Source organism: Heterodontus francisci, chromosome 12 (assembly GCF_036365525.1).
Source record: "Heterodontus francisci isolate sHetFra1 chromosome 12, sHetFra1.hap1, whole genome shotgun sequence".
In the NCBI taxonomy this organism is placed as follows: domain Eukaryota; kingdom Metazoa; phylum Chordata; class Chondrichthyes; order Heterodontiformes; family Heterodontidae; genus Heterodontus; species Heterodontus francisci.
Window position 1 is genome coordinate 75,126,134 of NC_090382.1, and position 26,492 is coordinate 75,152,625.

Consider the following 26,492-nt stretch of genomic DNA (forward strand, 5'->3'; position numbering starts at 1 on the left):
AAATATCCCAAGATGCTTCGCAGGAGCCTTAGAAAGCAAAATTTGGCACTGAGCCACATAGGACGATATTAGGGAAGATGCCAAAAGCTTGGTCAAATCGGTAGATTTTCTGATGCGTCTTCAAGGATGTTACGAGATTGCTTCTATTTCTTTTGTAAAGAACGTGAGGACTTGTATTTGAATTATGAACACTGATTCATCTGGAATTTTAAAGAGAATGCTGAACTTTGTGTTTTTTTAAAAAATTTTATCAGAAAGTTCTTGGATTTGGGTAGTAAACAATGCTTACTGGAAGGCATCTGGCTTGTGGATAATCACCCAACAGGGGGTGTTTTTGACTTGGCGAGATGTTTACAAAGAAGTGTCAGGCCAAGATTTATAGATGTCAGGAGACTTGACTTCTGGAATGTTCTGGAATGAGTTTCACTTTGAATTGTGACGACAGTTGAGTTTAGCCTGCCAGAAGAACTGCTCAGTTCTCCCTCTTAAAAACACACCCTGTATACACTGTGGCAGATTCCTATTTCCTCCTGTTTTTGAAGAAGCCCTGCATGTTTGGAGGTACCTTGCATATTGAATGTGTGGGAACTAAAATCTTGTTACTGCATTCCTGCTATAAGACCTATTTGAAGCCTCTGTAGCTGCATCTCACAGAAAGCTTACCCAAACTGATCTTCAACATCGCCTGGAAAGAACTGTTCTAGGAAGATCCTATTGACAGGCGTCTAAATGCATTTGGGCCGCCTAACCAAAACAAAGGACATCTTTCCATACCTTTATTTCAGCCTAAGTAGGTTTTCTTTTCCTTCCATTTTCTTTGTAACTGCTTGTTTTATAAGCCGATAATTTTGTCATTTATTAAAGAAACCTGGTTGGTGTGTTTTATTCTGGAAAAATGGAATATATGATTGACTGTGTTGGTAAGTGGGAAAATTTGAATATATGTTTTGACCTGTGGAGAAGTGAGACAAGAATAAACAGTGCACTCTTCCTGCCTTAGTCGTAACAAGGAGGAAAGAGAAGTAGAGAGGTGCAGAGGTTTAGGGAGGGAATTCCATAGCTTAGGGCCTAGGCAGCTGAAGGTATGGCCACCAATGGTGGAGCAATTAAAATCGGGGATGCTCAAGAGGTCAGAATTAGATGTGGTGCAGATTTCTTGGAAAGTTGTGGGACTGGAGGGGGTTATAGAGATAGAGAGGGCCAGGCCATGGAGGGATTTGCAAACGTGGATGAGAATTTAAAATTGAGGCATTGCTTGACCAAGAGCCAATGTAGATCAGCAAGCAGAGGAGTAATGGGTGAAGGGGACTTAGTGAAAGATACTTGGGCAGCAGAGTTTTGGATAAGCTCAGGTTTATGGAGGCTGGCCAGGAGTGCATTGGAATAGTAAAGCCTGAAGGTAATAAAGGCATGGACAAGGCTTTCAGCAACAGATGCGCTGATGCAGGGACGGAGTTGGGTGATGCTACTGAGGTGGAAATAACGGTTTCAGTGATAGCATGATTTATGAGGTCAGAAGCTCATTTCGGGGTTAAGTATGAAACCAAGTTTGCAAGCAGTCTGGTTCGAGAGGGATAGAGTCAGTAGCTAGGAAATGGAGTTTGTAGCAGGGACCAAAGGCAAAGAGACTAAAGACAATATTAGGCTTCAGTCTTCCTAATATTTAATTGGAGGAATTTTTTGCTCATCCAGTACTGGATATCGGACAAGCAATCTGATAACTTAGCAACAGTGGAGAATTCGAGAGAGCTGGTGGTAAGGTAGAGCTGAGTGTTGTCTGCATCCATGTGAAAACTAGCTCTGTGCTTTTGGATGATGTCACAGAGGGGCAGCATGTAGATGAGAAATAGGAGAAGGGCTTTGGTTGTCTGGGGGACCTCAGAGGTAATGGTGTGAGTGCAGGAAGAGAAGCCTTTGCAAGTGATTCTCTGGCTACAATTAGTTAGCCAAGAATGGAACCAGGTAAGAGCAGTCCCACCCAGCTGGACGACAGTGGAGAAGTCTTGGAGGAAGATTGTTTGGTCAAAAGCTGCAAGGACGAGGAGAGATAGTTTACCTTTGTCATAGTCACACAGGATGTGATTTGTGACTTTGATAAAAGCCGTTTCGGTACTGTGGCAGGGGTGGAAACCTGATTAGAAGGATACAAATGTGGAGGTCCAGGAAAGATGGGCACCAACTTGGAAGGTGACAACATATTCAAGAATCTTGGAAGGAAAGGGAGGATGGCGATAGGGTGGTAATTTGCGGAGGGATCTGTGATCATAACGTGATAGAATTTCACATTCAGTTTGAGGGTGAGAAGTGTGGGTCTAAGACTAGTGTTTTAAACTGAAATGCACTTGCAAGGGTATGAAGACAGAGTTGGCCAAAGTGAACTGGGAAATTAGTTTTAAAGATAGGACAGTGGAGAAGCAGTGGTGGTCTTTTAAGCAGATATTTCATAACTCTCAGCAAAGATATATTCCAGTGAGAAAGAAACACTCTAGAATGGTGTACCATTTGTGGCTAGCTAAGGAAGTTAAAGATAGTATCAAATTGAAAGAAAAAGCTCACAATTCTGTGAAGATTATTGGTAGATCAGAAGATTGGATAAATTTTAAAACCAGTAAAGAATGGGAGAAATTAGAGTATAAGAGAAAGCTAGTTAGAAATATAAAAACAGATAGTATGAGTTTCTATAAGTATTTAAAAAGGAAAAGAGTAACTCAAGTGAGCTTTGGTCCTCTGGGGCAATAATTGTGGGTAACAAGGAAATGGCGGAAGCAATGAACAGGTATTTTGTGTCGGTCTTCACTGTAGCAAATACAAAAAACATCCCAAAGATACTTGAAAAATGAGAGGCAAAATGGAGGGAAGAAAACAATCACAATCATCAGGGAAAAGGCATTGAGAAAACTATTAGAGCTAAAGGCTGATAAGTCCCCAGGACTTGATGGCCTGCATCCTAGGATCTTAAAAGAAGTGGCTGCAGAGATAGTAGATGATAGTTGTGATCTTCCAAAATTCCCTATATTCTGGAAAGGTCCCAGCAGATTGGAAAATAGCTAATGTAACACTTCTATTCAACAATGGAGGGAGACAGAACGCAGGAAACTATAGGCCAGTTAGCTTAACATCTGTCATTATTAAGGAGCTTATAGCAGGACATGTAGAAAATCATAATGCGATCAGGCAGAGTCAACTTGGTTTTGTGAAAGGGAAATAGTGTTTGACTAATTTAGTAGAATTCTTTGAGGCAGTAACAAGCAGCATTGGTAAAGGGGACCTGTAGATGTGGTGTACTTGGATTTCCAAAAGACATTCAATAAGATGCCACATCAATGGTTACTACACAAAATTATAGTTCATGGCATTGGGGGTAACATATTAGCATGGATAGAGGATTGGTTAGCTAACAGGAAGCAGAGATTAGGGATAAATAGGGCATTTTCGGATTGGCAGGATGTTACTAGTGGAGTTCTGGGGCCTCAACTATTTACAATCTACATCAATGACTTGGATGAAGGGACCAAATGTATGGTAGCTAAATTTGCAGATGATACAAAGGTAGGTAAAAAGGTAAATTGTCAAGAGGCCATAAGGGGTCTACAAAGGGATATAGATAGGTTAAATGAGTGGACAAAAATTTGGCAGATGGAATATAATGTGGGAAAATGTGAACTTGTCCACTTTGGCAGGAAGAATAGAAAAGCAGAATATTAGTTAAATGGGGAGAGACTGCAGAACTCTGTTTATGTGGGATCTGGGTGTCCTGGTACATGAATCACAAAAAGGTATTATGCAGGTGCAGCAAGTGATTAGGAAGGCAAATGGAATATTGTGATTTACTGCAAGAAGAATAGAATACAAAAGTAGGGATGTTTTGCTACAGCCGTGTGTAAGGACGGTGAGATGGGGGGGAGCGGGGTTAAGGGTCGCTTTTTTGAGAAGTGTGGTGATTACAGATTTGAAGAAGAGAAGGACAGTATCTGAAGAGAGAGAACCATTAACCATGTCAGCTAACATGGGGAACAGGAATTGACCAGTTTAGTGGGAATAGGGTCGGAGGAGCAGAGGTTGGGTCTCATGGACAAGATGAGTTCAGAGAGAGCACGAGGGGAGAAAGGAAAGAAACTTGTATGTAGTTTTTGATCACTTTAAATAGTGCTGGGTGGGGGTAGGGGTGTTCTTCTGTGTGAAATTAAGAGAGGGTGTGGGCTGGGGCTTTGAGCTCCAAAATGGCACCAATGGTGTCAAATCCATGTTGTACACTGAATGACGTCTTGATCAACCTGCTCTGCATTTTTCTGGTGAACGTAGACTGTCGCACGATAACACAATATGGTGTCCGGAACACTTTGCCCCACAAGTGTGCCACTGACACCATTTTGGAGCTCCAAAGGAACTTGAAGCGCCCAAAAAACAGGAGCTAATGAGCCCAATTTCTCATCCATACTATTTTGTGAAAACATTTAGATATTGGGCTTTTTATTTGTACACAATGTATGTCAACATATATATGCAGAATTGTAATATTTAAAAGATACCAAATTTTTAAATTTCAGCAGTTAGTATAGGAGGGGCCATGACAATAAGGAAGGACAGGCTGGGGAATTTGTATTCAGTTGGTAGTTTTTCTATGTAGGGTTGACCAGTGGTATGAGACCAGTAGGTCAGTCTATCTTAGTGCAAATATTGATTCAAAAGACATTATTCAGGTGATTTTTGTACTGTGTTGTGGAGATTGACCCCTTTCGATGCTGTAGATAGTGTGTGATTCCGTCTCTGAGATTTATGCAGAAAACCAACCAAATCGTCACTGTTATCAATTTTCTCCTTCCTTAATTTGACTTGTATGCAACCTTTTTGTGAATTGAAAATGGTGGTTATTTTAACAGTTATTTTTTTGATCTGGGTTCTGATGTTTGTGTTTTATGTTACTTCCCAGGATTGCTGGAAGTTAAAATATGTTTGTAGCCCAAAGTCTACTACGTAGTAGGCTAAAGACAGTCCAATATTATGTTGTCTAACCACCTCAAAAGAAGCCCAATAACTACAGTAGTTTCAAGTTTCTTTGTAAAATTTTATCTTAAGGCATTAGAAAGATCAGATCTCAGCAGTACATGACCACACACAGAATAATTTTAACTTTTGTAGTCAGATGAAATATGGGTGATGGTGAATTCACAGCCACATTTTACACCTTGCTCCATTTTCTTTTCTGATGAAGGCAACAGAAAGAAGATTGGGCAGTATGTAAAAGAGGTGGTTGATTCAGTATCACCTGTATTTGCCTGATAAAAATAGTTAAAATTACTCCCACATTGTGTAGTTACAGGTGGCAGGATGGTCAATTTACGTTCAGGATAGTGCATTTGAAATGGTATGAGATAAGGTTTCCCAAGTGACTAATTTTTGCAACCAGTGACTAGTAAAGCTACCGTTATTTTAATTCAAGGTACAGTGTCATTCACCTCTTCTCACAACACTGGCCAGAGCCTCAGCACTACTTCATAGAGGGACAGATTTTTACAACCTCCAACCTCACATCCTGTACTTGTTCATAATGCAGTGTCCTCTATATGTCAGTAAAAAAAAACAGATTATCTGAATGCTTTGCTGAACACATCTATTCTGCCTGCAAGTGCGACCCTGAGCACTCTGTCATTTGCCATTTCAGTTCTCTATTGCACTCTGACCTCACTGTCTTTAGCCTTTTGCATGCTTCCAATGAAGCTCAAGGTAAGTTCAGGAACAGAACCTCACTTTTGTATTGGGCACTTTGAAGCTCTCTGGCTTTAATAAAGATTTTAACAACCATAGATCTTAATTATAGTTCCCATTTTCTTCCTGCTGGTCGGTGGGTGCTGGCAATGTTGGATTGGTGTGCTTACATTTCTGGGAGTGTGTCGGGATGGGGGCGAGGAACGGGTTGGTATTTGTAGTCGGACCATTCCCCTAAGTCCGCCCCTCTGCCCCCTCCCCAATCCTCCCTTCCCCCTACGTCCTCAGTCTGAGTACAACAATTGGGTGATTTGCATTCTTGATGTTGACTTGCTTTTGTCCTTCCATCAGACTTCTGAGCTGCTGCAGCCTGTTCAATTTTGCTGATACCTCATGCTTCTCTTTCTACCTATTCCATTTAAAGCTATTTACCCTCCTCCATGTCTTGAATTATTTGAATTCCCTCATTTTGGCTCCTTTAGGCCAGAATCTTCTGGGCTTATAAAATTCACAAGCGTCTGGACCATTTCAGAGTCTCATCCCCATTCATGTCGGCAGTCCATCTGCCTGCATGATCTTACGGGAGGCGGCCAATTAACCGGCCACCTCCGTGTTCACTGTCCAATAGGGACAGCGGGGGCACATGGATATGGGACGGCCAATCGGAGGACCCAATGGGATGGCTAGCTGACTGGCAGCACCACTGGGAGAGGTGAGTGCTGCTCAGGCAGAGGGAGACCTGGGGAGGCACCTCAAAATGTAGGCGCTCACGAAAGGATGCAGACAGCATGTTTACAAAGAAGGTTAGAGGTGTCAGGGCCAGCAGTGTGGAGGGGGAACGCCTCTACGTGACTGCATTCAGCCACAGATGCACCCCTTTCAGCCTTTGGGATCATTGTATGTGCATCAGCCTATGATCTCCCTCCTACCTCCCATCGTGAAGCTGTCTGTGAAGCTTTACAGGGCTCTGGATGTAGTGTGGGATTGCGGGGGGGGGGCGGTGGGGGGCAACACCAGCAGACTTGGTTCCCTCTCTGAAAATGGCCACTAATTGAGGCCTTAAGTGTCTTGATTGCCTTCCTCCGGTGAGTTGGTTGCGGATTCCAGTGATAGCCTGCTGCTGGGAAACTCGCCGGAGGTGGGACCATGTCGCAGAGCCATCATGATGGGGTTTTCCACTACTTTCCCTGAACCCTCCCTCCAAACCCGCCATCAAGGGGCCGGGAAAATTCCTCCCATTGTCTCCTGCTAAAATCACTCACTTAATGATCTCTTGTTCTCCATCAGAACATTTCTTGCTGTGCGCAAATTGGTAGCTGCACTTCCTATATTACAACAGTGACTACATTTCAAAAGTACTTCATTTGCTGTAAAGCACTTTGGGACGTCCTGAGGTCATAAAAGGTGCCATATAAATACAGTTTCTTTTTTCATTCTTTTCAGTTAATCAGCAGTCTACAGGCAGTATGCAGAGTAGGCGGATTGTGATGTAAATTACTGTGTAATACTAATTTGATGGCAGTATCGCAATTTTCAACCTCAATGCTTGGGCTAATGCCCTCTCTTAAACTTGCACAGCTGAACATGCGTTCAGCAGCAGGAAGGAACCCACCACCAGCTATTTAAAAGGGATCATCAACTACATTCAGCTAAGTTGCTGCTTACTTTCTACTGGGTGTTGTTGCAATTGTAAAGTGTTTGGTAGTTTCCAGAGTTGTTTAAAGTTACTGACGTCTACAGGGAGTGATGTGGCATGTGCTTAAGGGCTTTGTCTCAAATTCAAAAATCCTACAAAAACCACTTGCTCTCAGATATGGTTACAGTAGTCTGCAAACCACTTGGCCGACAGCATGACAGGAAGAATGAGCAGAGGTAACACAGAGGAGGACCAGCTACTGGAAGATGGAACAGCAGGAGGGGGAGAAGGGCTCTGAGCAGGAGGCCATGTCCTCAGGGTGTTCAGGAAGCATTTCTTCTACCTGAACTACAAGTGAGGAACATTATATCAGATGTCTCTGTTTCACTAAGGGCATCAGCACTGAAATTTGCCACCTGCTGCAGCCAGAAACTGCAATCTCAGACCAGGGCAAGGACGGGCTTACCAGTGACTTTGCAAGTGACCGTGGCGATGAACTTTTATGTATCTGGCTCCTTCCAGGCTAGAGCAGGCGATATTTGCAACATCTCACTGTTTGCTGACCACTGCTGCTGAGGCTCTTTATTCCAAAAGAACTGAACTTGTGTCATTCTCTCTTGCCAGAGAGAAGCAGGCCGAGTGAGCACACAGCTTCAAGAGGATAAGAATAATAGAATGGTTACAGCACAGAAGGAGGCCATTCAGCCTGTCGAATCCATGCCAGTTCTCTGCAAGAGCAATTTAGCTAGTCACGGATTGCAGGTTTTCCCATGATGCAGAGTGCCATTGCCTACATGAACGTCAGTTTGTGGGCACTGCCTGTCAATTCTGAGATGTACTGCAACTGGAAAGGATTCCATTCCCTCAGTGTCCACTGGTGTGTGACCATATACAGCATATCATGCAGGCCAAAGCCTGGTATCCTGAAAGCAGTCATGATGCCTTCATTCTGCAGCATCCCACTGTACCATCTGCGTTTGAGCCACCATGGCAAACCAAAGGGTGGCTACAGGTTGAAGAGGGCAATCCTTTGAAGATATGGCTCATGATTCAAGTGCGCAACACTTGTACGCATGGGCAACATGCATATAACGAAAATCATGCTGTTACATGAAACATGATCGGACAACATTCAGGCGCTTAAGTAAACTTTCCACTGTCTGAACTGCTCTGGAGGAGCCTTGGAGTACTCAGAGGAACTTGTGCCGCGATCCATCATGGTCTGTTTTATGCTGCATAACCATGCCATCATGAGGGCCCTTGCCAACAACTCTATTGTGAGTAGATGAGGAGCAAGAGGACGAGAAGGAAAAGGAAGGGAAGTGGCAACAAGTAGAGCTCTTTCAGGCTGTGCTGCCTGTCATCTGACTACCATAGCAGTGAATGCAACCACAATTTCCCATTCAACAACTGTCCCACACCTTTCTTTCTCTCTGACGCTGGCCATCACAGCGTCATCTTGGCCACAATGGTAAAATAAAAGCCACCACAAAACAAACATTCCAAATCAGCTTTATAAATCAAATATTACTATTGCACACTAAAGTCAACTAATCACCCTTGTGTATTCCCTTAGTCCCTGTCTTCCCTGAGACTTTGTCTATCCAAGTGCTCCTACACCGTGTTATCCCAGTGACTGCAAAATGGCTGATGGAAGCTGCAGACTTTCAGTGGGGCAGACTGCAGATGGTCTGGCAGGATACCCTTGAGCAGCTTAGGGGACTTGGCTGCAGACTGCACATCTCGGCATGGGTGGCAGCAGTCTGAGCTGGCTGGCTGACCAGCAACATCAAGAGCACGTACAGAATGCAAGTGATGGGAAGACGACTGCTGTCATTCTGAGAAAGGGCAGCAGGTTTGAGCTCCACCGTGTAACTGCCACTCCCTCGGGGTGATGTCTCAGCAATCCTGCCAATGTGAGACCCTGCAAGCCCCCTATGAACATTTATATCTGCAGCCATGTTGGCAGCAGTTTGAGCCTTCATGGCAGCATGCTGAACATGCACAGCAGCAGTCTGCACTTGCATGATTTCAGCCTGAACTTCCTGCAGCACCCAGACATTGTGCTGCTATGGAAGCTGAGACAAATGCCATCGTGTTTGGGTGCACGACTGCTCTCATGGAGTTGGCCACCACTTCCACACTGGAGAGGATGGGCTCCAAGCCCTGTGCCAAGTTGGTACCAGACTCCTCCATGCACTTTGACATTGACTGCTGGTTTTCTGACAGCCCTGCCAATGCACCAAGCATTTGAGGCACTGCATCCAGATTCTCAATGTTGCTGCCAAAGTTACCTGCTCCCACTTCCTTCTTGGTATTTGTCCAGAGGGCCTCCTGGGCCCCTGTGGATTAATGACACTTCTCTTCCTTTTCACTTTTTTCAAACAAGGCCTGCACTGCAGTGTTGGAAAATCTTGGAGCTTGCTGAGCTGCAGCAACCAAACTGCACCTCCACTTTAAGAGGTGCAGGCTGGCTTTAACTCATGCTAGCCTCTCACAATTTTGCACCACCTGCTCAGGCAAAGTACTGGCTACATGCAACAATCCCTTAAATAAATAGGCAGCACAAAGTTTGTGTACTGACTGCTTCGGAAGCAAAGCGTGTGGGATAATCGCCGATTGTAATCCCCATGCCCATTTTCGGATCTTATCGTACTTTGCGGCCAATGTATAGCAGTAAGACATATTCACAGATACTTATGCATACTATTCGCACAACGTTAGATGCTCAATAATATTAGTGTAAGCACTGCAAGTTATAGTTTAGTAATTTGCTTAAAGATATAGTAAACAATTTTTAAAACAGTAGAGAAAGATAGTGTGCTTTGAAACTCAGTTGCCTGCCAGGAATGTAAGGAAGCTGGAAGCGTGGGGTAAATGCTAAAAGTTAGCAAGTGGCGGGTTGTTGCTGCACAAGTGGCAAAAACTGATCCCAAAAACTAGGCACCTGACCAAAGTCAATTTTCCTCACACAATAAAAGAAGAAATGAGGCCAATTGGGTTTAAACTGCCCAATCTGGCAGCATTGTTTCGGCCCACGCAAGTTATTATTGTTGAACTCTGTTGCTACAGTAACAATTGTCTGCACTCTTTGCACTGACGCAGCATGGGATTTAACTCTAACATTGCACTGTGAATTAATGTCACTGATTAATAACATTCACTGGTATTTGAGAACAATGTAGTACCGACTGTCAGAGACAGCTGTCACGGATTGCTGCCCATACTACATCTGGTAGGACCATCAGATGCAGGTACTTCCATTCACGGGTTTTTGTTCCTTCACCTTGGAGAACATTAGAAAAACAAATCACCAATTTAATTTTGCATTTATCTGCTAATGTAATTCCTAACTGCATAATGAATAGTTTGATGTTGGTGACCACAGTGCCCCTTGGAGTAACTTTGACATACGAGATAATTTGTTTTGCAATATATTTTACTTTTGATTTTTTTTTTCCATTTTTAAGGGACTGAGAGGCAACACAAGGGGGTGTATTTTCCTCTACTGAAGGAAAAGGGACAAATGTTGTATTTTTAATGTAACTTTTGACCTCGTGTTGAAACATATACTTATTGAAAATACGACTTCAATAGTGCATTAAAAAATAGCTGTCACTTATAACAATGATCCATTAATGTTTCTCAAGCCAACAAATGGTCTAAATTGCTTATTCATTGATGAGCTCCAGCAGTAACTGCCACACCCATCACCCCTGTCCTCACTATTTTACACTGGCTCCCAGTTAAGCAATACCTTAACTTTCAGTTCTCATACAAAAACAAAATACTTGCGGATACAGGAAATGTGAAATTAAAGCAGAATATTTTGAAAATTATCAGCAGATCCTTCAGCATCTGTGGAAAGAGAAACAGAGCTAATGTTTTAGGTTGGTGGTCTTTCATCAGAACAGGCAAAAGTTAGAAATGTTATAGGTTTTGAACAAGTGAAGGTGGGGGGAGGGAGAAAGGGTAGGAAGATGGACAAATCGGAAAGCCTATGATAGATTGGAAGGCAGGAGAGATTAAATGACAAAAAGGTTGATGGTGCAAGGCAAAAGGGAGTGATAATGGGACAAGTAAAGAAACAAAAGATGTGTCTAGAGGAGTTGTGAATGGCAGAATCATGGACAGCAGTTTAAAAGGAAAAAGAAAAAGAACAAGAGAGAAATGTGAAAACCAGCTAAGAAAAAGGAAACAAATTGGGAGCAGAGATTATGTTCTAAAATTGTTGAACTCAATGTTGCATCCACCAGGCTGAAAAGTTTTCAGCATTTTCTGTTTTTATTTAAAATTCTTATCCTTGTTTTCAATATCTACATGGTCTCACCCTTCCCGACCTCTGTAATCTCCTCCAGTCCTACAACCCTCCTAGATATCTGCGCTCCTCTATTTCTGGCCTCTTGAGTATCCCCGATTTTAATCACTCCACCGTTGATGGCCATGCATTCAGATGCCTAGGTGCGAAGCTCTGGAATTTCTTCCCGAAACCTCTCTGCCTCTCTTTCCTCCTTGAAACCACTCCTTAAAATCTACCTCTTTGACCAAGCTTTTGGTTATCTGCCCTAATCTTTCCTTATGTGGCTCGGTGTCAGCCTCCACATCCTTCTGGTAATGTGGCGACCAGAATTGCACGCAATATTCTAAATGTGGCCTAACTAAGGTTCTGTACAGCTGCAGCACGACTTGCCAATTTTTATACTGTATGCCCCGACCGATGAAGGCAAGCATGCCGTATGCCTTCTTGACTACCTTATCCACCTGCGTTGCCACTTTCAGTGACCTGTGGACCTGTACGCCCAGATCTCTCTGCCTGTCAATACTCCTAAGGGTTCTGCCATTTACTGTATACTTCCCAACTGCATTAGATCTTCCAAAATGCATTACCTCACATTTTTCCAGACTAAACTCCATCTGCCATTTCTCTGCCCAAGTCTTCAACCGATCTATATCCTGCTGTATCCTCTGACAATCCTCATCAATATCCGCAACTCCACCAACCTTTGTGTCGTCCGCAAACTTACTAATCAGACCAGCTACATTTTCCTCCAAATCATTTATATATACTACAAAGAGCAAAGGTCCTAGCACTGATCCCTGTGGAACACCACTAGTCACATCCCTCCATTCAGAAAAGCACCCTTCCACTGCTACCCTCTGTCTTCTGTGACTGAGCCAGTTCTGTATCCATCTTGCCAGCTCACCTCTGATCCCGTGTGACTTCACCTTTTGTACCAGTCTGCCATGAGGGACCTTGTCAAAGGCTTTACTGAAGTCCATCTAGATAACATCCACTGCCCTTCCTTCATCAGTCATCTTTGTCACTTCCTCAAAAAGCTCAATAAAATTAGTGAGACACGACCTCCCCTTTACAAAACCATGCTGCCTCTCACTAATAAGTTTGTTTGTTTCCAAATGGGAGTAAATCCTGTCCTGAAGAATCCTCTTTAATAATTTCCCTACCAATGATGTAAGGCTCACTGGCCTATAATTTCCTGGATTATCCTTGCTCCCCTTCTTAAACAAAGGAACAACATTGGCTATTCTCCAGTCCTCTGGGACCTCACCTGTAGCCAATGAGGATGCAAAGATTTCTGTCAAGGCCCCAGCAATTTCTTCCCTTGCCTCCCTTAGTATTCTGGGGTAGATTCCATCAGGCCCTGGGGTCTTATCTACCTTAATACTTTGCAAGACACCCAACACCTCCTCCTTTTTGATAATGAGATGACTGAGACGAACTACACTCCCTTCCCTAGGCTCATCATCCACAAAGTCCTTCTTTTTGGTGAATATTGATGCAAAGTACTCATTTAGTACCTCGCCCATTTCCTCTGGCTCCACACATAGATTCCCTTCTCTGTCCTTGAGTGGGCCAACCCTTTCCCAGGTTACCCTCTTGCTCTATATATACGTATAAAAAGCCTTGGGATTTTCCTTAATCCTATTTGCCAATGACTTCTCATAACCCCTTTTAGCCCTCCTGACTCCTTGCTTAAGTTCCTTCCTACTGTCTTTATATTCCTCAAGGGATTCGTCTGTTCCTAGCCTTCCAGCCCTTACGAATGCTTCCTTTTTCTTTTTGACTAGGCTCACAATATCCCGCGTTAACCAAGGTTCCCGAAACTTGCCAAACCTATCCTTCTTCCTCACAGGAACATGCTGGTTCTGGATTCTAAACAACTGACATTTGAAAGACTCCCACATGTCAGGTGTTGATTTACCCTCAAACAGCCGCCCCAAATCTAAATTCTTCAGTTCCTGCCTAATATTATTATAATTAGCCTTCCCCCAATTTAGCACCTTCACCCGAGGACTACTCTTATCCTTATCCACAACTACCTTAAAACCTATGGAATTATGGCCACTGTTCCCGAAATGCTCCCCTACTGAAACTTCGACCACCTGGCCGGGCTCATTCCCCAATACCAGGTCCAGTACGGCCCATCCCTAGTTAGACTTTCTACATATTGTTTCAAGAAGCCCTCCTGGATGCTCCTTACAAATTCTGCCCCATCCAAGCCCCTAGCACTAAGTGAGTCCCAGTCAATATAGGGGAAGTTAAAATCACCCACCACTACAACCCTGTTACCTTTACATCTTTCCAAAATCTGTCTACAAATCTGCTCCTCTACCTCCCGCTGGCTGTTGGGAGGCCTGTAGAAAACCCCCAACATTGTGACTGCACCCTTCCTATTCCTGAGCTCCACCCATATTGCCTCGCTGCATGACCCCTCCGAGGTGTCCTCCTGCAGTACAGCTGTGATATTCTCCTTAACAAGTAATGCAACTCCTCCACCCCTTTTGCATCCCCCTCTAGCCCGCCTGAAGCTTCTAAATCCTGGAACATTTAGCTGCCAATCCTGTCCTTCCCTCAACCAAGTCTCTGTAATAGCAACAACATCATAGTCCCAAGTACTAATCCAAGCTCTAAGTTCATCTGCCTTACCTGTTATACTTCTCGCATTGAAACAAATGCACTTCAGACCACCAGTCCCGCTGTGCTCCACAACATCTCCCTGCCTGCTCTTCCTCTTAGTCTCACTGGCCTTATTTACTAGTTCCCCCTCATTTATTTCACTTGCTGTCCTACTGCTCTGGTTCCCACCCCCCTGCCACACTAGTTTAAACCCTCCCGAGTGACGCGAGCAAACCTCGCAGCCAGGATATTTGTGCCCCTCCAGTTCAGATGCAACCAGTCCTTCTTGTACAGGTCCCATCTGTCCCTGAAGAGATCCCAATGGTCCAGATATCTGAAACCCTCCCTTCTACACCAGCTGTTCAGCCACGTGTTTAGCTGCACTATCTTCCTATTTCTAGCCTCACTGGCACGTGGCACAGGGAGTAATCCCGAGATTACAACCCAAGAGGTCCTGTCTTTTTACTTTCTACCTAACTCCCTAAACTCCCCCTGCAGGACCTCGTCACTCTTCCTGCCTATATCATTGGTACCGATGTGCACCACAACGTCTGGCTGTTCACCCTCCCCCTTCAGAATGCCCCCTGTCCGTTCAGAGACATCCTTGACTCTGGCACCAGGGAGGCAACATACCATCCTGGAGTCTCTTTCACGTCCACAGAAGCGCCTATCTGTGCCCCTGACTATAGAGCCCCTCCCCCTGGCCTCTTACCCGCTCTTGATCTCTTCATTGAAAACTGTCGGCGAGACATTTCTCATCTCAATTTCTCTGCCCCCCTCACTCACTCTAACCTGTCCCCCTCTGAACTTGAGGCACTCTGTTCTCTCAGATCTAACCCTGACATGGTCATCAAACATGCTAACAAGGGTGGTGCTGTTGTCGTATGGCGTACCGACCTCTACCTTGCAGAAGCTCAACGCCAACTCATGGACTCTTCTTCCTACCTCCCTCTGGACCATGACCCCACCACCGAACATCACGCCACCGTCCAAAGGACTGTCACTGACCTCATCTCCTCTGGAGATCTTCCCTCTACAGCTTCCAACCTCATAGTCCCGCAACACCGGACAGGCCGCTTCTACCTCCTTCCCAAAATCCACAAACGGGACTGTCCCGACAGACCCATTGTGTCAGCCTGCTCCTGCCCCACTGAACTTATTTCTATCGAGACTCCATCTTTTCTCCGCTGGTCCAGTCTCTTCCCACCTACATCCGTGACTCTTCTGACGCCCTACGTCATTTTGACAATTTCCAGTTTCCTGGTCCCAACCGCCTCCTCTTCACGATGGATGTCCAATCGCTCTACACCTCCATCCCCCACCAGGATGGTTTGAGGGCTCTCCGCTTCTTCCTGGAACAGAGGCCCAACCAGTCCCCATCCACCACCACCCTCCTCCGCCTGGCTGAACTTGTTCTCACATTGAACAACTTCTCCTTCAACTCCACGCACTTCCTTCAAGTAAAAGGTGTCGCTATGGGTACCCGCATGGGTCCTAGTTATGCCTGTCTTTTTGTGGGATATGTTGAGCATTCTTTGTTCCAGTCCTACTCAGGCCCCCTCTCCCAACTGTTTTTCCGGTACATTGATGACTGTATCGGTGCCGTTTCCTGCTCCTGCCCCGAACTGGAAAACCCTATCAACTTTGCTTCCAATTTCCACCCTTCTCTCACCTTTACATGGTCCATCTCTGACACTTCCCTTCCCTTCCTCGACTTCTCTGTCTCCATCTCTGGGAATAGGTTGTCTACTAATATCCATTATAAGCCCACCGACTCCCACAGCTACCTCGACTACACTTCTTCACACCCTACCTCCTGTAAGGACTCCATTCCATTCTCCCAGTTTCTCCGTCTCCGACGCATCTGCTCTGATGATGCTACCTTCCATGACGGTGCTTCTGATATGACCTCCTTTTTCCTCAACCGAGGATTTCCCCCCACTGTGGTTGACAGGGCCCTCAACCGTGTCCGGCCCATTCCCTGCACCTCTACCCTCACCCCTTCCCCTCCCTCCCAGAACTGTGACAGGGTTCCCCTTGTCCTCACTTTCCACCCCATCAGCCTCCATATCCAAAGGATCATCCTCCGCCATTTCCGCCACCTCCAGCGTGATGCCACTACCAGTCGCATCTTCCCCTCCCTTCCCCTGTCAGCACTCCGAATGGAACGTTCCCTCCGCGACACCCTGGTCCACTCCTCCATTTCCCCCCACCACCTCGTCCCCGTCCCATGGCACCTTCCCCTGCAATCGCAGGAGGTGTGATACCTGCCCATTTACCTCCTCTCTCCTCACTATCCCAGGCCCCAAAAACTCCTTTCAGGTGAAGCAGCGATTTACTTGTACTTCTTTCAAAGTAGTATACTGTATTTGCTGCTCACAGTGTGGTCTCCTCTACATTGGGGAGACCAAGCGCAGACTGGGTGACCGCTTTGCGGAACATCTCCGCTCAGTCCGCAAGCTGGACCCTGAGCTTCCGGTTGTTTGCCATTTCAACACTCCTCCCTGCTCTCATGCTCACATCTCTGTCCTGGGATTGCTGCAGTGTTCCAGTCAACATCAACGCAAGCTCGAGGAACAGCATCTCATCTACCGATTAGGCACACTACAGCCTGCCGGACTGAACATTGAGTTCAATAATTTCAGAGCATGACAGCCCCCCATTTTACTTTCATTTTTAGTTATTTTTTCTTTTTTTTTTTTACATTCTTTTTTACATTTTTTACAATCTTTTTTTTGCATTTATTTCATTTCATCTTAGTTTGTTCAGTTTGCTCACCCACTGTTTTTTTTCAGGTTTGCACTTGCTGCTGTTCAATATTCAGTGCATTAGTACCTAATCTGTACGAATGCTTTGTCTTTCAACACACCATTAACATATTGTTTGCCTTTGCTCCATGACCTTTTGGTCAGCTATGTGGCCTGGTCCAATCTACACCTTCTCCTTTGTTATCTCTTGCCCCACCCCCACCTCACTTGCTTATAACCTGTGACTTTTCTAATATTTGTCAGTTCCGAAGAAGGGTCACTGACCCGAAACGTTAACTCTGCTTCTCTTTTCACAGATGCTGCCAGACCTGCAAAGTGGTTCCAGCATTTCTTGTTATTATACCCCTTTAACTATTGCTCTTCTGCGTTTTGTCCCTCCCTGCTGAACAACAGTGCCAGCCATGGTGCCACTGCTCTGGCTGCTGCTGTTTTCCCCTGATAGGCCATCCCCCCCAACAGTATCCAAAATGGTTTACTTGTTAAAGAGGGAGATAGCCACAGGGGATCCCTGCACTGACTGCCTGCCCCTTCTAGCGGTCACCCATCTATCTGCCTGCACCTTGGGTGTAACTACTTCTCTAAAACTCCTGTCTATGACGCTCTCTGCCACCTGCATGCTCCTAAGTGCATCCAGTTGCCGCTCCAACCGATCCATGCGGTCTGTGAGGAGCTGCAACTGGGTACACTTCCTGCAGATGTAGTCGTCCGGAATGCTGGAAGCATCACCGACCTCCCACATCCCACAGGTGGTGCACTTCACCCCTCTAACTGACATTTCTAGCACTAATTAATAAATTAATTTAAGATAAATAAATACTTATTAAATCCTTACTAAATTGTTATAACTATATGGTCCCTAGTGCTAGATTCCTACTATAAATATTAAATGCTAACTAAATACAGTAATCTCCTCCCTCTGGTTTAGTTACTCTACTTATTAATTAGTTAATAAGGGTTTTAATCAATTTTTATCAATGTTTTATTTTCAAATTCAGTAATATAAAATTCCTGCCAGCCAGTCAGCTCACAGCTTTCCTATGTAGTCCTGGCTTCTCACAGATATTATCTCATCTTTCAGATTTTTTTTTAAACTATTCTTTTGGAAGACTTTTTGGGACGATGAACTCAGTAACCTCCTCAACTTGTTACTTTTAATGTATATTTGATAAAATTTAGGATTCACAGTGCAATGGAACTGACATTGATTTTACCTTGTCATTTTTTCTGCCAGGTGTCTGTGACATACATCCTCTACTCACCTCCCATTGTTGCTGACATGGTTCCATGGACACAGGTCACCATCCTGTATCTTGTCCAAGTAGCCATCACTAAAATGTGGACTTTGGCAGTGAATATGGGCAGATTATTCAATTGTGGTGAAACCTTATCCAACATCCAGCACTTCCAGTGATTATTTGATAATCAGGCACAGAAATCCTTCATGATTTTTCCATCCCTAACCATAGAATCTCTGCTTGAACACAAAGATCATTTTCCAATACTTAGTGCAAATGCACCACCCCTGATATGTTGAGGATCCATTATAGCTCATGCATCAAACTCCACACCTATCACAAGGGCTCCTTGTTCTGCCATCTTTCTGACTAACTTAAACATGTAGTTAGTATTAGCCTGAACTTCCAGTAATAGTTCTTGTTCTAGCCATAGTCCCAGAGGACCAGAGACAGCTCTCTCCATTAACGAGAGACAGTTGATGTGTAGCTTGAGGGTTACCACTCCTCAAGCATGGGATAAGGTGAGGAGGCAGGCCTTCATGAAGTCCCACAGCTGGTATGGGGATTGAACCCATGCTGTTGGCATCTTTCTGCATCACACTGCAGCTGTCTAGTCAACTGAGCTAACCGACCTCAAGAATCAAACTCCTTTGCCTCACCTCATACAAGTATTAATCTTAAGAAAATAGTACCTCAGGGTTGATTTGCTGAATTCCTATTGAGGCTTAACTCTACATTTGTTTGGCTTCTCGTATTCCACCGGCATCTCGCATCCCAGGGTACTCAAATGCAGCATTCCCTGTAATTTTTTTTTCATCTGCATGGTCCCTTTAAATTTTTTTGTGAGGCCGTAAACGTGTAGTAATTTAGAGGAGCTGACTTGTGTGGGGCGTTTCGGGCTAATGCGTACCGTGTGGCTTAGAAAGAACATTGATTTACTTAATGTTTAAGGTGCCTGAACTCATCTAAAGCTATCAATATAAAATTCTTCTAAGCTAAAAAGTTGGCCAAAAAGATATATCCACATAAATGATTTAAAAAAAAACTTCACTTGAATGGATTGAGAATAAACTAAAAGAAATTGTTTGAGATTGCCGAAAGATACCTTAGTTGTGGAAGAATGGAGCATTTTTTAAAAAGAAAAATCAAAGGAAACTTAATATAAACTGGATAAGAACGTTGGTGCACTATTTTATTGAGCTGAGTTTCTGACCCCTATATCCTCTCCATTACATGGACAACTGACTTCTGTTTTCATTACATGGTTTGCCTTAGCCCATCTGCTCCTGAAACCCTCATCCATGCCTTTGTACTTCCAGACTCGACAATACCAAGGCTCTGCTGGTTGGCCTCCAAATCTCCACTATAAACATGAACCCAGCAGAATCGACTGTTCCACCTGTCAAGAAAAACAATATGCCAAATAAGGAATATTAATTAATTGTTTGGAAACTTACTTTAAACTTTGATTGGAAAAAATCCTGCAGTTAACGTTTAAAAAACTGGCTGCCAAGATGGCCACCGCAATTTGCATCTGAAACACCTTTTCACATTCCAAGGCCCAACCAGAGAGAAAGGTCGGAGGAGCATGGACCCAGAACAATGGCTTCCTCTAAGTGATTGAATTACCTAAGGTTGCTTCATTGGCACGTCATTCAAGGCAATCCCAACAACTTGACTTTGAAAGAGCAAACACCTCCACTGTAAATATTGGGTTCCTGGGGCCTGGAGAGCCAATTCCAAACCTTAAATTTCATTCGAAGTTTCCAGAGAATACACTGAGGCAGTCATGTGACCATCAGTCCATCTCTGGGAGTTTCTTGAACAATGAGTCAAGACAGTAACTCAGACTGTGCAACAGAGGAAAGGGTGTGTGCCTCTCTCCCCAGAAAACACCACCAGTTTGTAAACCATCTGCAACTGTGGACCCTCAAAGCCTACAGATTAGAGCAAGAGAGCCACCTACAAGTCTGCCACCAAGAAAGTACTGATCCAAGTGGACCAGCCACAAAGTGCACTTTGGCTAGCCAAAGACTGCAAGAATGCAAGTTCAGCCAGAAGACCACTGAATCATCCAACGTCACAGACCATGTATTTAATTTCCATTTATTCTGGACTCTAATCCAACCACAAAATCTACTTTCCACCCTGTAATCTATTTGTGTGTGTATGACTCTCGTGTGAACGTATCGCTTTTTTTTCCAGTTTTTATGTAGATTGGGTTTAGATTGTTAAGTATAATAATCCCACCTCTTTCTTATATAAACTCAAGAAAACCTGTCTGGTTCTTTCACAATCATGTAAAAGGTAAAACACTCACTGAGGTGGTAAGCACATCCACTGTTTAATAAGGAATAAACCCTGTTGCAGTCATAGAGTTATACAGCCAGAAACAGGCCCTTCGGCTCATCGTATCAGTGCTGGCCATCAAGCACCTAACTATTCTAATCCCATTTTCCAGCATTTGGCCCGTAGCCTTGTATGCTATGGCATTTCAAGTGCTCATCTAAGTACTTCTTAAATGTTGTGAGGGTTCCTGCCTCTACCACCTCTTCAGGCAGTGCGTTCCAGATTCCAACCACCCTCTAGATGAAATTTTTTTTCCTCAAATCCCCTCGAAACCTCCTGCTCCTTATCTTAAATCTATGCCCCCTGGTTATTGACACCTCTGCTAAGGGAAAAAGTTTCTTCCTATCTAACCTATCAATGCCCCTCATAATCTTGTATACCTCAATCATATCCCCCCTCAGCCTTCTCTGCTCTAAGGAAAACAACCCTGGACTTTTCACTCTCTCTTCATAGCTAAAATGCTCCAGCCCAGGCAACATCCTGGTGAATCTCCTCTGCACCCTCTCCAGTGCAATCACATCCTTCCTATCGTGTGGTGCCCAGAACTGTACACAGTACTCTAGCTGTGGCCTAGCTAGCGTTTTATACAGCTCCATCATGACATCCCTGCTCTTATGCCTCGGCTAATAAAGGCAAGTATCCCATATGCCTTCCTAACCACCTTATCTACCTGTGCTGCTGCCTTCATTGATCTATGGACAAATACACCGAGGTCCCTCTGACCTTCTGTACTTCCTAGGATCCAACCATCCATTGTATATTCTCTTGTTCATCCTCCCAAAATGCATTACCTCACACTTTTCAGGATTAAATTCCATTTGCTACAGCTCCGCCCATTTTACCAGCTCATCTATATCGTCCTGTAATCTAAGACTTTCCTCCTCACTATTTATGACACCACCAATTTTCGTGTCATCTGCGAACTTACTGATCATACCTCCTGTATTCATGTCGAAATCGTTAATATACACTACAAACAGTAAGGGACCCAGCACCGATCCCTGTGGTACACCACTGGTCACAGGCTTCCACTCGCAAAAATAACCCTCGACCATTACCCTCTGCCTCCTGCCACTAATGCCAATTTTAGATCCAATTTGTCAAATTACCCTGGATCCCCTGAGCTCTTACCTTCTTAACCAATCTCCCATGCGGGACCTTATCAAAAGCCTTACTGAAGTCCATGTAGACTACATCAACTACTTTATCGTCATCTACACATCTAGTCACTTGCTCAAAAAATTCAATCAAGTTAGTTAGACACGATCCCTCCCTGAAAAAGCTATGCTGACTATCCCTGCCTCTCCAAGTGGAGATTAATCCTGTCCCTCAGAATTTTTTTCAATAGTGTCCCAACCACTGATGTTAGACACATCAGCCTGTAATTACCTGGTTTATCCCTGATACCCTTCTTGAATAATGGTACCACATTCGCTGTCCTCCAATCCTCTGGTACCTCTCCTGTGGCCAGAGAGGATTTGAAAATTTGTGTCAGAGCCCCTGCAATCTCATCCCTTGCCTCACATAACAACCTGGGATACATCTCATCTGGTCCTGGGGATTTATCCACTTTTAAGCCCGCTAAAACAGTTAATACTTCCTCCCTTTCAATGCTGATATGTTCAAGTATATCACAATCCCCCTCCCTGATCTTTACACTTATATCGTCCTTCTCCATAGTGAACACAGATGAAAAGTAATGATTTAAAACCTCACCTATGTCCTCTGGCTGCACACACAGATTGCCACTTTGGTCCCTAATGGGCCCCACTCTTTCTCTGGTTATCCTTTGCCCTTAATATACTTATAAAACGCCTTAGGATTTTCCTTTATCTTGCCCGCCAGTGCTTTTTCATGTCCTTTCTTCGCTCTCCTAATTACTTTTTAAAGTACCGCCCTACACTTTCTATACTCCTCTAGTACCTCCACTGTTTTGAGCGCTCTGAATCTGCCATAAGCCTCCTTTTTTTTCCTTATCCAATCTTCTATATCTCTTGACATCCAGGGTTCCCTGGACTTGTTGGTCCTACCCTTCACCTTAACGGGTACATGTTGGCTCTGAACTCTCACCATTTCCTCTTTGAATGACTCCCACTGTTCTGATGTCGACTTTCCTACAAGTAGCTGCTCCCAGTCCACTTTGGCCAGATCCTGTTCTATCATATTAAAATCAGCCTTTCCCCAATTCAGTACCTTTATTTCCGATCCATCTTTGTCCTTTTCCATAACTACCTTAAATCTTACAGAGTTATGGTCACTATCCCCAAAATGTTCCCCCACTGACACTTCTACCACTTGTCCAGCTTCATTCCCTAGGATTAGGTCCAGTACCACCCCTTCTCTTGTAGGACGTTCTACATACTGGCTCAAAAAGCTCTCCTGTATGCATTTTAAGAATTCCTCCCCCTTTAAGCCTTTTGCACTAAGACTATCCCAGTTGATATTGGGGAAGTGAAATCCCTTACTATTATTACCCTATTATTTTTACACCTCTGAGATTTGCCTACATACAGCTCCTCTATCTCTCCCTGACTGTTTGGAGGCCTGTAGTACACTCCCAGCCAAGTGATTGCCCCCTTTTTGTTTTTAAGTTCTACCCATATGGCCTCATTTGAGGAACCTTCTAAGATAGCGTCCCTCCTTACTGCAGTAATTGACTCCTTGATCAACAGTGCAATGCCTCCTCCTCTTTTACCCCCTCCCATGTCACGCCTGAAGATTCTACACCCTGGAATATTGAGTTGCCAGTCCTGCCCCTCCCTCAATCATCTCTCTGTGATAGCAATAATATCAATGCTAATCAATACCCACAATTCATCTGCCTTACTAGTAAGACTCCTTGCATTAAAATAGATGCAATCCAGCCTTGCATTTTTCATTTGTGCCTTAACAGGTCTATTTTTGCTCTACCTTCCATACTGACTCAGTTTCTCTTCTATATTTGACTGTGCATCACCCCCTACTGTACCTCCACTCTGTATCCCATCCCCCTGCCAAATTATTTTAAACTACCCCCAACAGCATTCGCAAACCTCCCAGCAAGGATGTTGGTCCCGTTCTGGTTCAGGTGCAACCCGTCCAACTTGCACAGGTCCCACCTTTGCCAGAAACAGACCCAGTGACCCAGGAAACTAAAGCCCTCCCTCCTGCACCACCTCCTCAGCCACGCATTCATCTGCTCTATACTCCTATTCCTATACTCACTAGCATGTGGCACCGGGAGTAATTAATTACAACCATTGAGGTGCTGCTTTTTAATCTGCTATCTAGCTCCCTAAATTCTTGTTTCAGGACCTCATCCCTCTTTCTACCTATGTCGTTAGTACCAATGTGTACCACGACCTCTGACCTCTTTCCCACATAGCACAGGAGGAGCATGCCATGGGGCTGAGCTTTCCTGCCATGACTTATCTTTAGATTAAGCTCCTTAGTTACTCCCTTTAATTTAGAGTACTAATTACGCTATGGAACTTATTCCACTCCAAACACTACCTACTACAACCTAAAGTCCCTACCTTTACTTTTACTTCAGCTATTGAAAGTAGTAAAAAAGGGTACAAATACACACCTGTTCCTACTTACCAATCAGCTGCCTCCCCTTGCAATGCGTCACTTTCTGAACTGTGACATCAGCCGTGGAACTCTGTCGCTGTCCCTGTGAGAGTGTGTGAGAGTATGAACTCCCGCTTGCCGGCGCCTGTCTCCTCGCAGGTCCGCCTTTGTCTCGCTCTTTCCCTGGCCTCTCGCAGCCTCTTTAAGCCGCTGGAACTCCTGCTTGCCGGTGCCTGTCTCCTCGCAGGTCCGCCTTGGTCAATTAAGAGAAAGGGCAAGAGGAGAACCTGTGACCCCCTCCTCATCACCTGGCCGTAACAGAAATTTGGGGGCTCTAGTCTGCTATCGTAACCCATGACAAACGAGAAATTGGAAATGGGAAACCCTAGTAAAAAATTTTAAAACTTCAATACAGGTTTTTATGTGTTTCACTGCTCGAATACTAACATGTCCACATTCGAGGCCAATACCTTCCTAAGTCAGAGTGAAGTAACTTGGGACAGGTTAAAGGCCCTATCTATTAAAGAGTTGAAGAATGTAGCCGGGCAATTATGGATTACTCTCTGTTCAAAAGCTAGGAAATCCAAAATCCAAAGACTTGTGACCAACCATTTTTCAAATGAACCTAAGATTTAGAAACTGGGTTCGAGTCAGAAACGGTCAGGGTAATGTCAGCTAAAATACAATTAGAATTGTACAATGAGAATAGAATTTCAAGAAAAAGAGAGAACTTTCCAGAGAAAGAAAGAGGAGAGTATCAGGAAAAGGAAAAGGAAAGATCTTTCCAGAAGGAGGAAAGGGAGTTAAGATGGCTCGAGCTAACTAGGGGAAGACCCAGTGCACCCAGTGAAGGCACGGCTAGTGAGTAAGATACCCTTAGCTCTGGACCGTGTGCTCTGAAAGTTCTCCCAGTTGATTCCAAAGTTCAATGAGGGTGGATGTGGGAACATTTTTCGTCACTTTTGCAAAACAGCTGACATGGCTGGCCGAGAGCTGGACTCTGTTGTTGCAAAGCAAGCTAACAGGAAAAGCCCATGAATTTTATTCACTGTTGCCAGATGAAAGTTCATCAGATTATGAGATGACTGAAAATGCTATCTGCTATCCTGGGGGCATATAAACTAGTACCATAAGCGTACTGCCAGAAATTCTAAACCCTCTGGAAGCAGCCTGATCAAACTTACCTCGAGTTTGAAAGAGTTAAGCAGCTTTCTTTCGACCAGTGGAAACGAGCACTTAAGATACAGCCCACATATAAAAACCTGAAAGGGGTGATCCTTCTCAAGGAGTTTACAAACTCCCTTCTCCTTTCTATTAAAACCCACACAGAGGAACAAAAGGTTCAAAGAACCAGGCAGGCTGTAATTCTGGCTGATGAATTTACCCTTATACAAGCCCTTACCCCAAGAGAAACCCTTCCCTCGTCACGCCCACAAACCTGAAAAGGATAAAAGGTGACAGGGTGATAGCAACCTGAACAGCTATGGGCAAGAAGGGAAAACTGGACATACAGAGGGCCCTTGTCAGGCCAAAAAGGATAGTGCAGAGAGCCGGAGTGAAACCCGAAAATCTGTGTGTTTCCACTGTAACAAGTAGGGTCACCTTCGAGCTGACTGCTGGAAATTATGGGGAAAATCTGTAGGATTAATCAGGGCAAACCAGACCAGTGCAGGAGAAGAGGCCCCAATGGAAAGCACAGCACAGCAGACTGTGGCTTTAACTGTGGCAGAAAGACCCAGAAACCTGCTGCTGAGACTGTGGGAAACTTTAATAAAATCCCTGGAAGAATTTTTTTGCCGAAAGAAAAGTGACCCCGTACCCCTCGAGTGGGGCAAGCAAGCCCATAGTCATACTCACGGATACAGGGGCCACCAAATCCCTTCTGCTGGGAAAAGGCATGATCTTTCCCCCAAAGAGTGCAGTGAATGCTAGAGTGTTAGTGAATGGTATTGGAGGGCGGTGTATGCCCATACCTTTATATCGGCTGCACTTGGAGTGCGACCTGATTTCAGGACCGGTAACCGTGGGGATTGTCCCTAGTTTGCTGGGGGATGGGTCGACCTGCTCCTGGGTAATGATCTGGCTGGGGCAAAGGTGGTAGCTTCCCCAGTAGTTCTAGAGAGACTGAAAGTGGTCAGGGAGATAGAACAGTTGCAAAAGAAGGTCCCCGGCATTTTCCCTGACTGAGTGGTGACTCGGTCCATGGTCAAACAAGCTCCATCAGAGGAGGCTGAACTGGCACTGCAGACAGATGATTCTACTGTCTGGTTATCTGAAACCTTTTTTGGGAAGTTAGAGGACCCAAAGGATGGGTTAAACAGAACTTCCTT

At 44.5% G+C, this 26,492-nt stretch overlaps 1 protein-coding gene across 2 annotated transcripts in view; it reads left to right on the forward strand.

Annotated features, from left to right (window-relative positions):
• The window catches only part of LOC137375628 (BTB/POZ domain-containing protein KCTD16-like), a 295,931-nt gene that overhangs the window by 173,276 nt on the left and 96,163 nt on the right, over window positions 1–26,492 (forward strand). The window contains exon 3 of one of the 2 annotated variants that reach the window (XM_068043012.1): window positions 10,154–10,162. The exons of the other annotated variant lie outside the window; for it this stretch is intronic. Coding sequence (XP_067899113.1) covers window positions 10,154–10,162 — 9 coding nt within the window. The remainder of the gene's footprint in view (window positions 1–10,153; window positions 10,163–26,492) is intronic. 2 annotated transcript variants of the gene reach the window in all.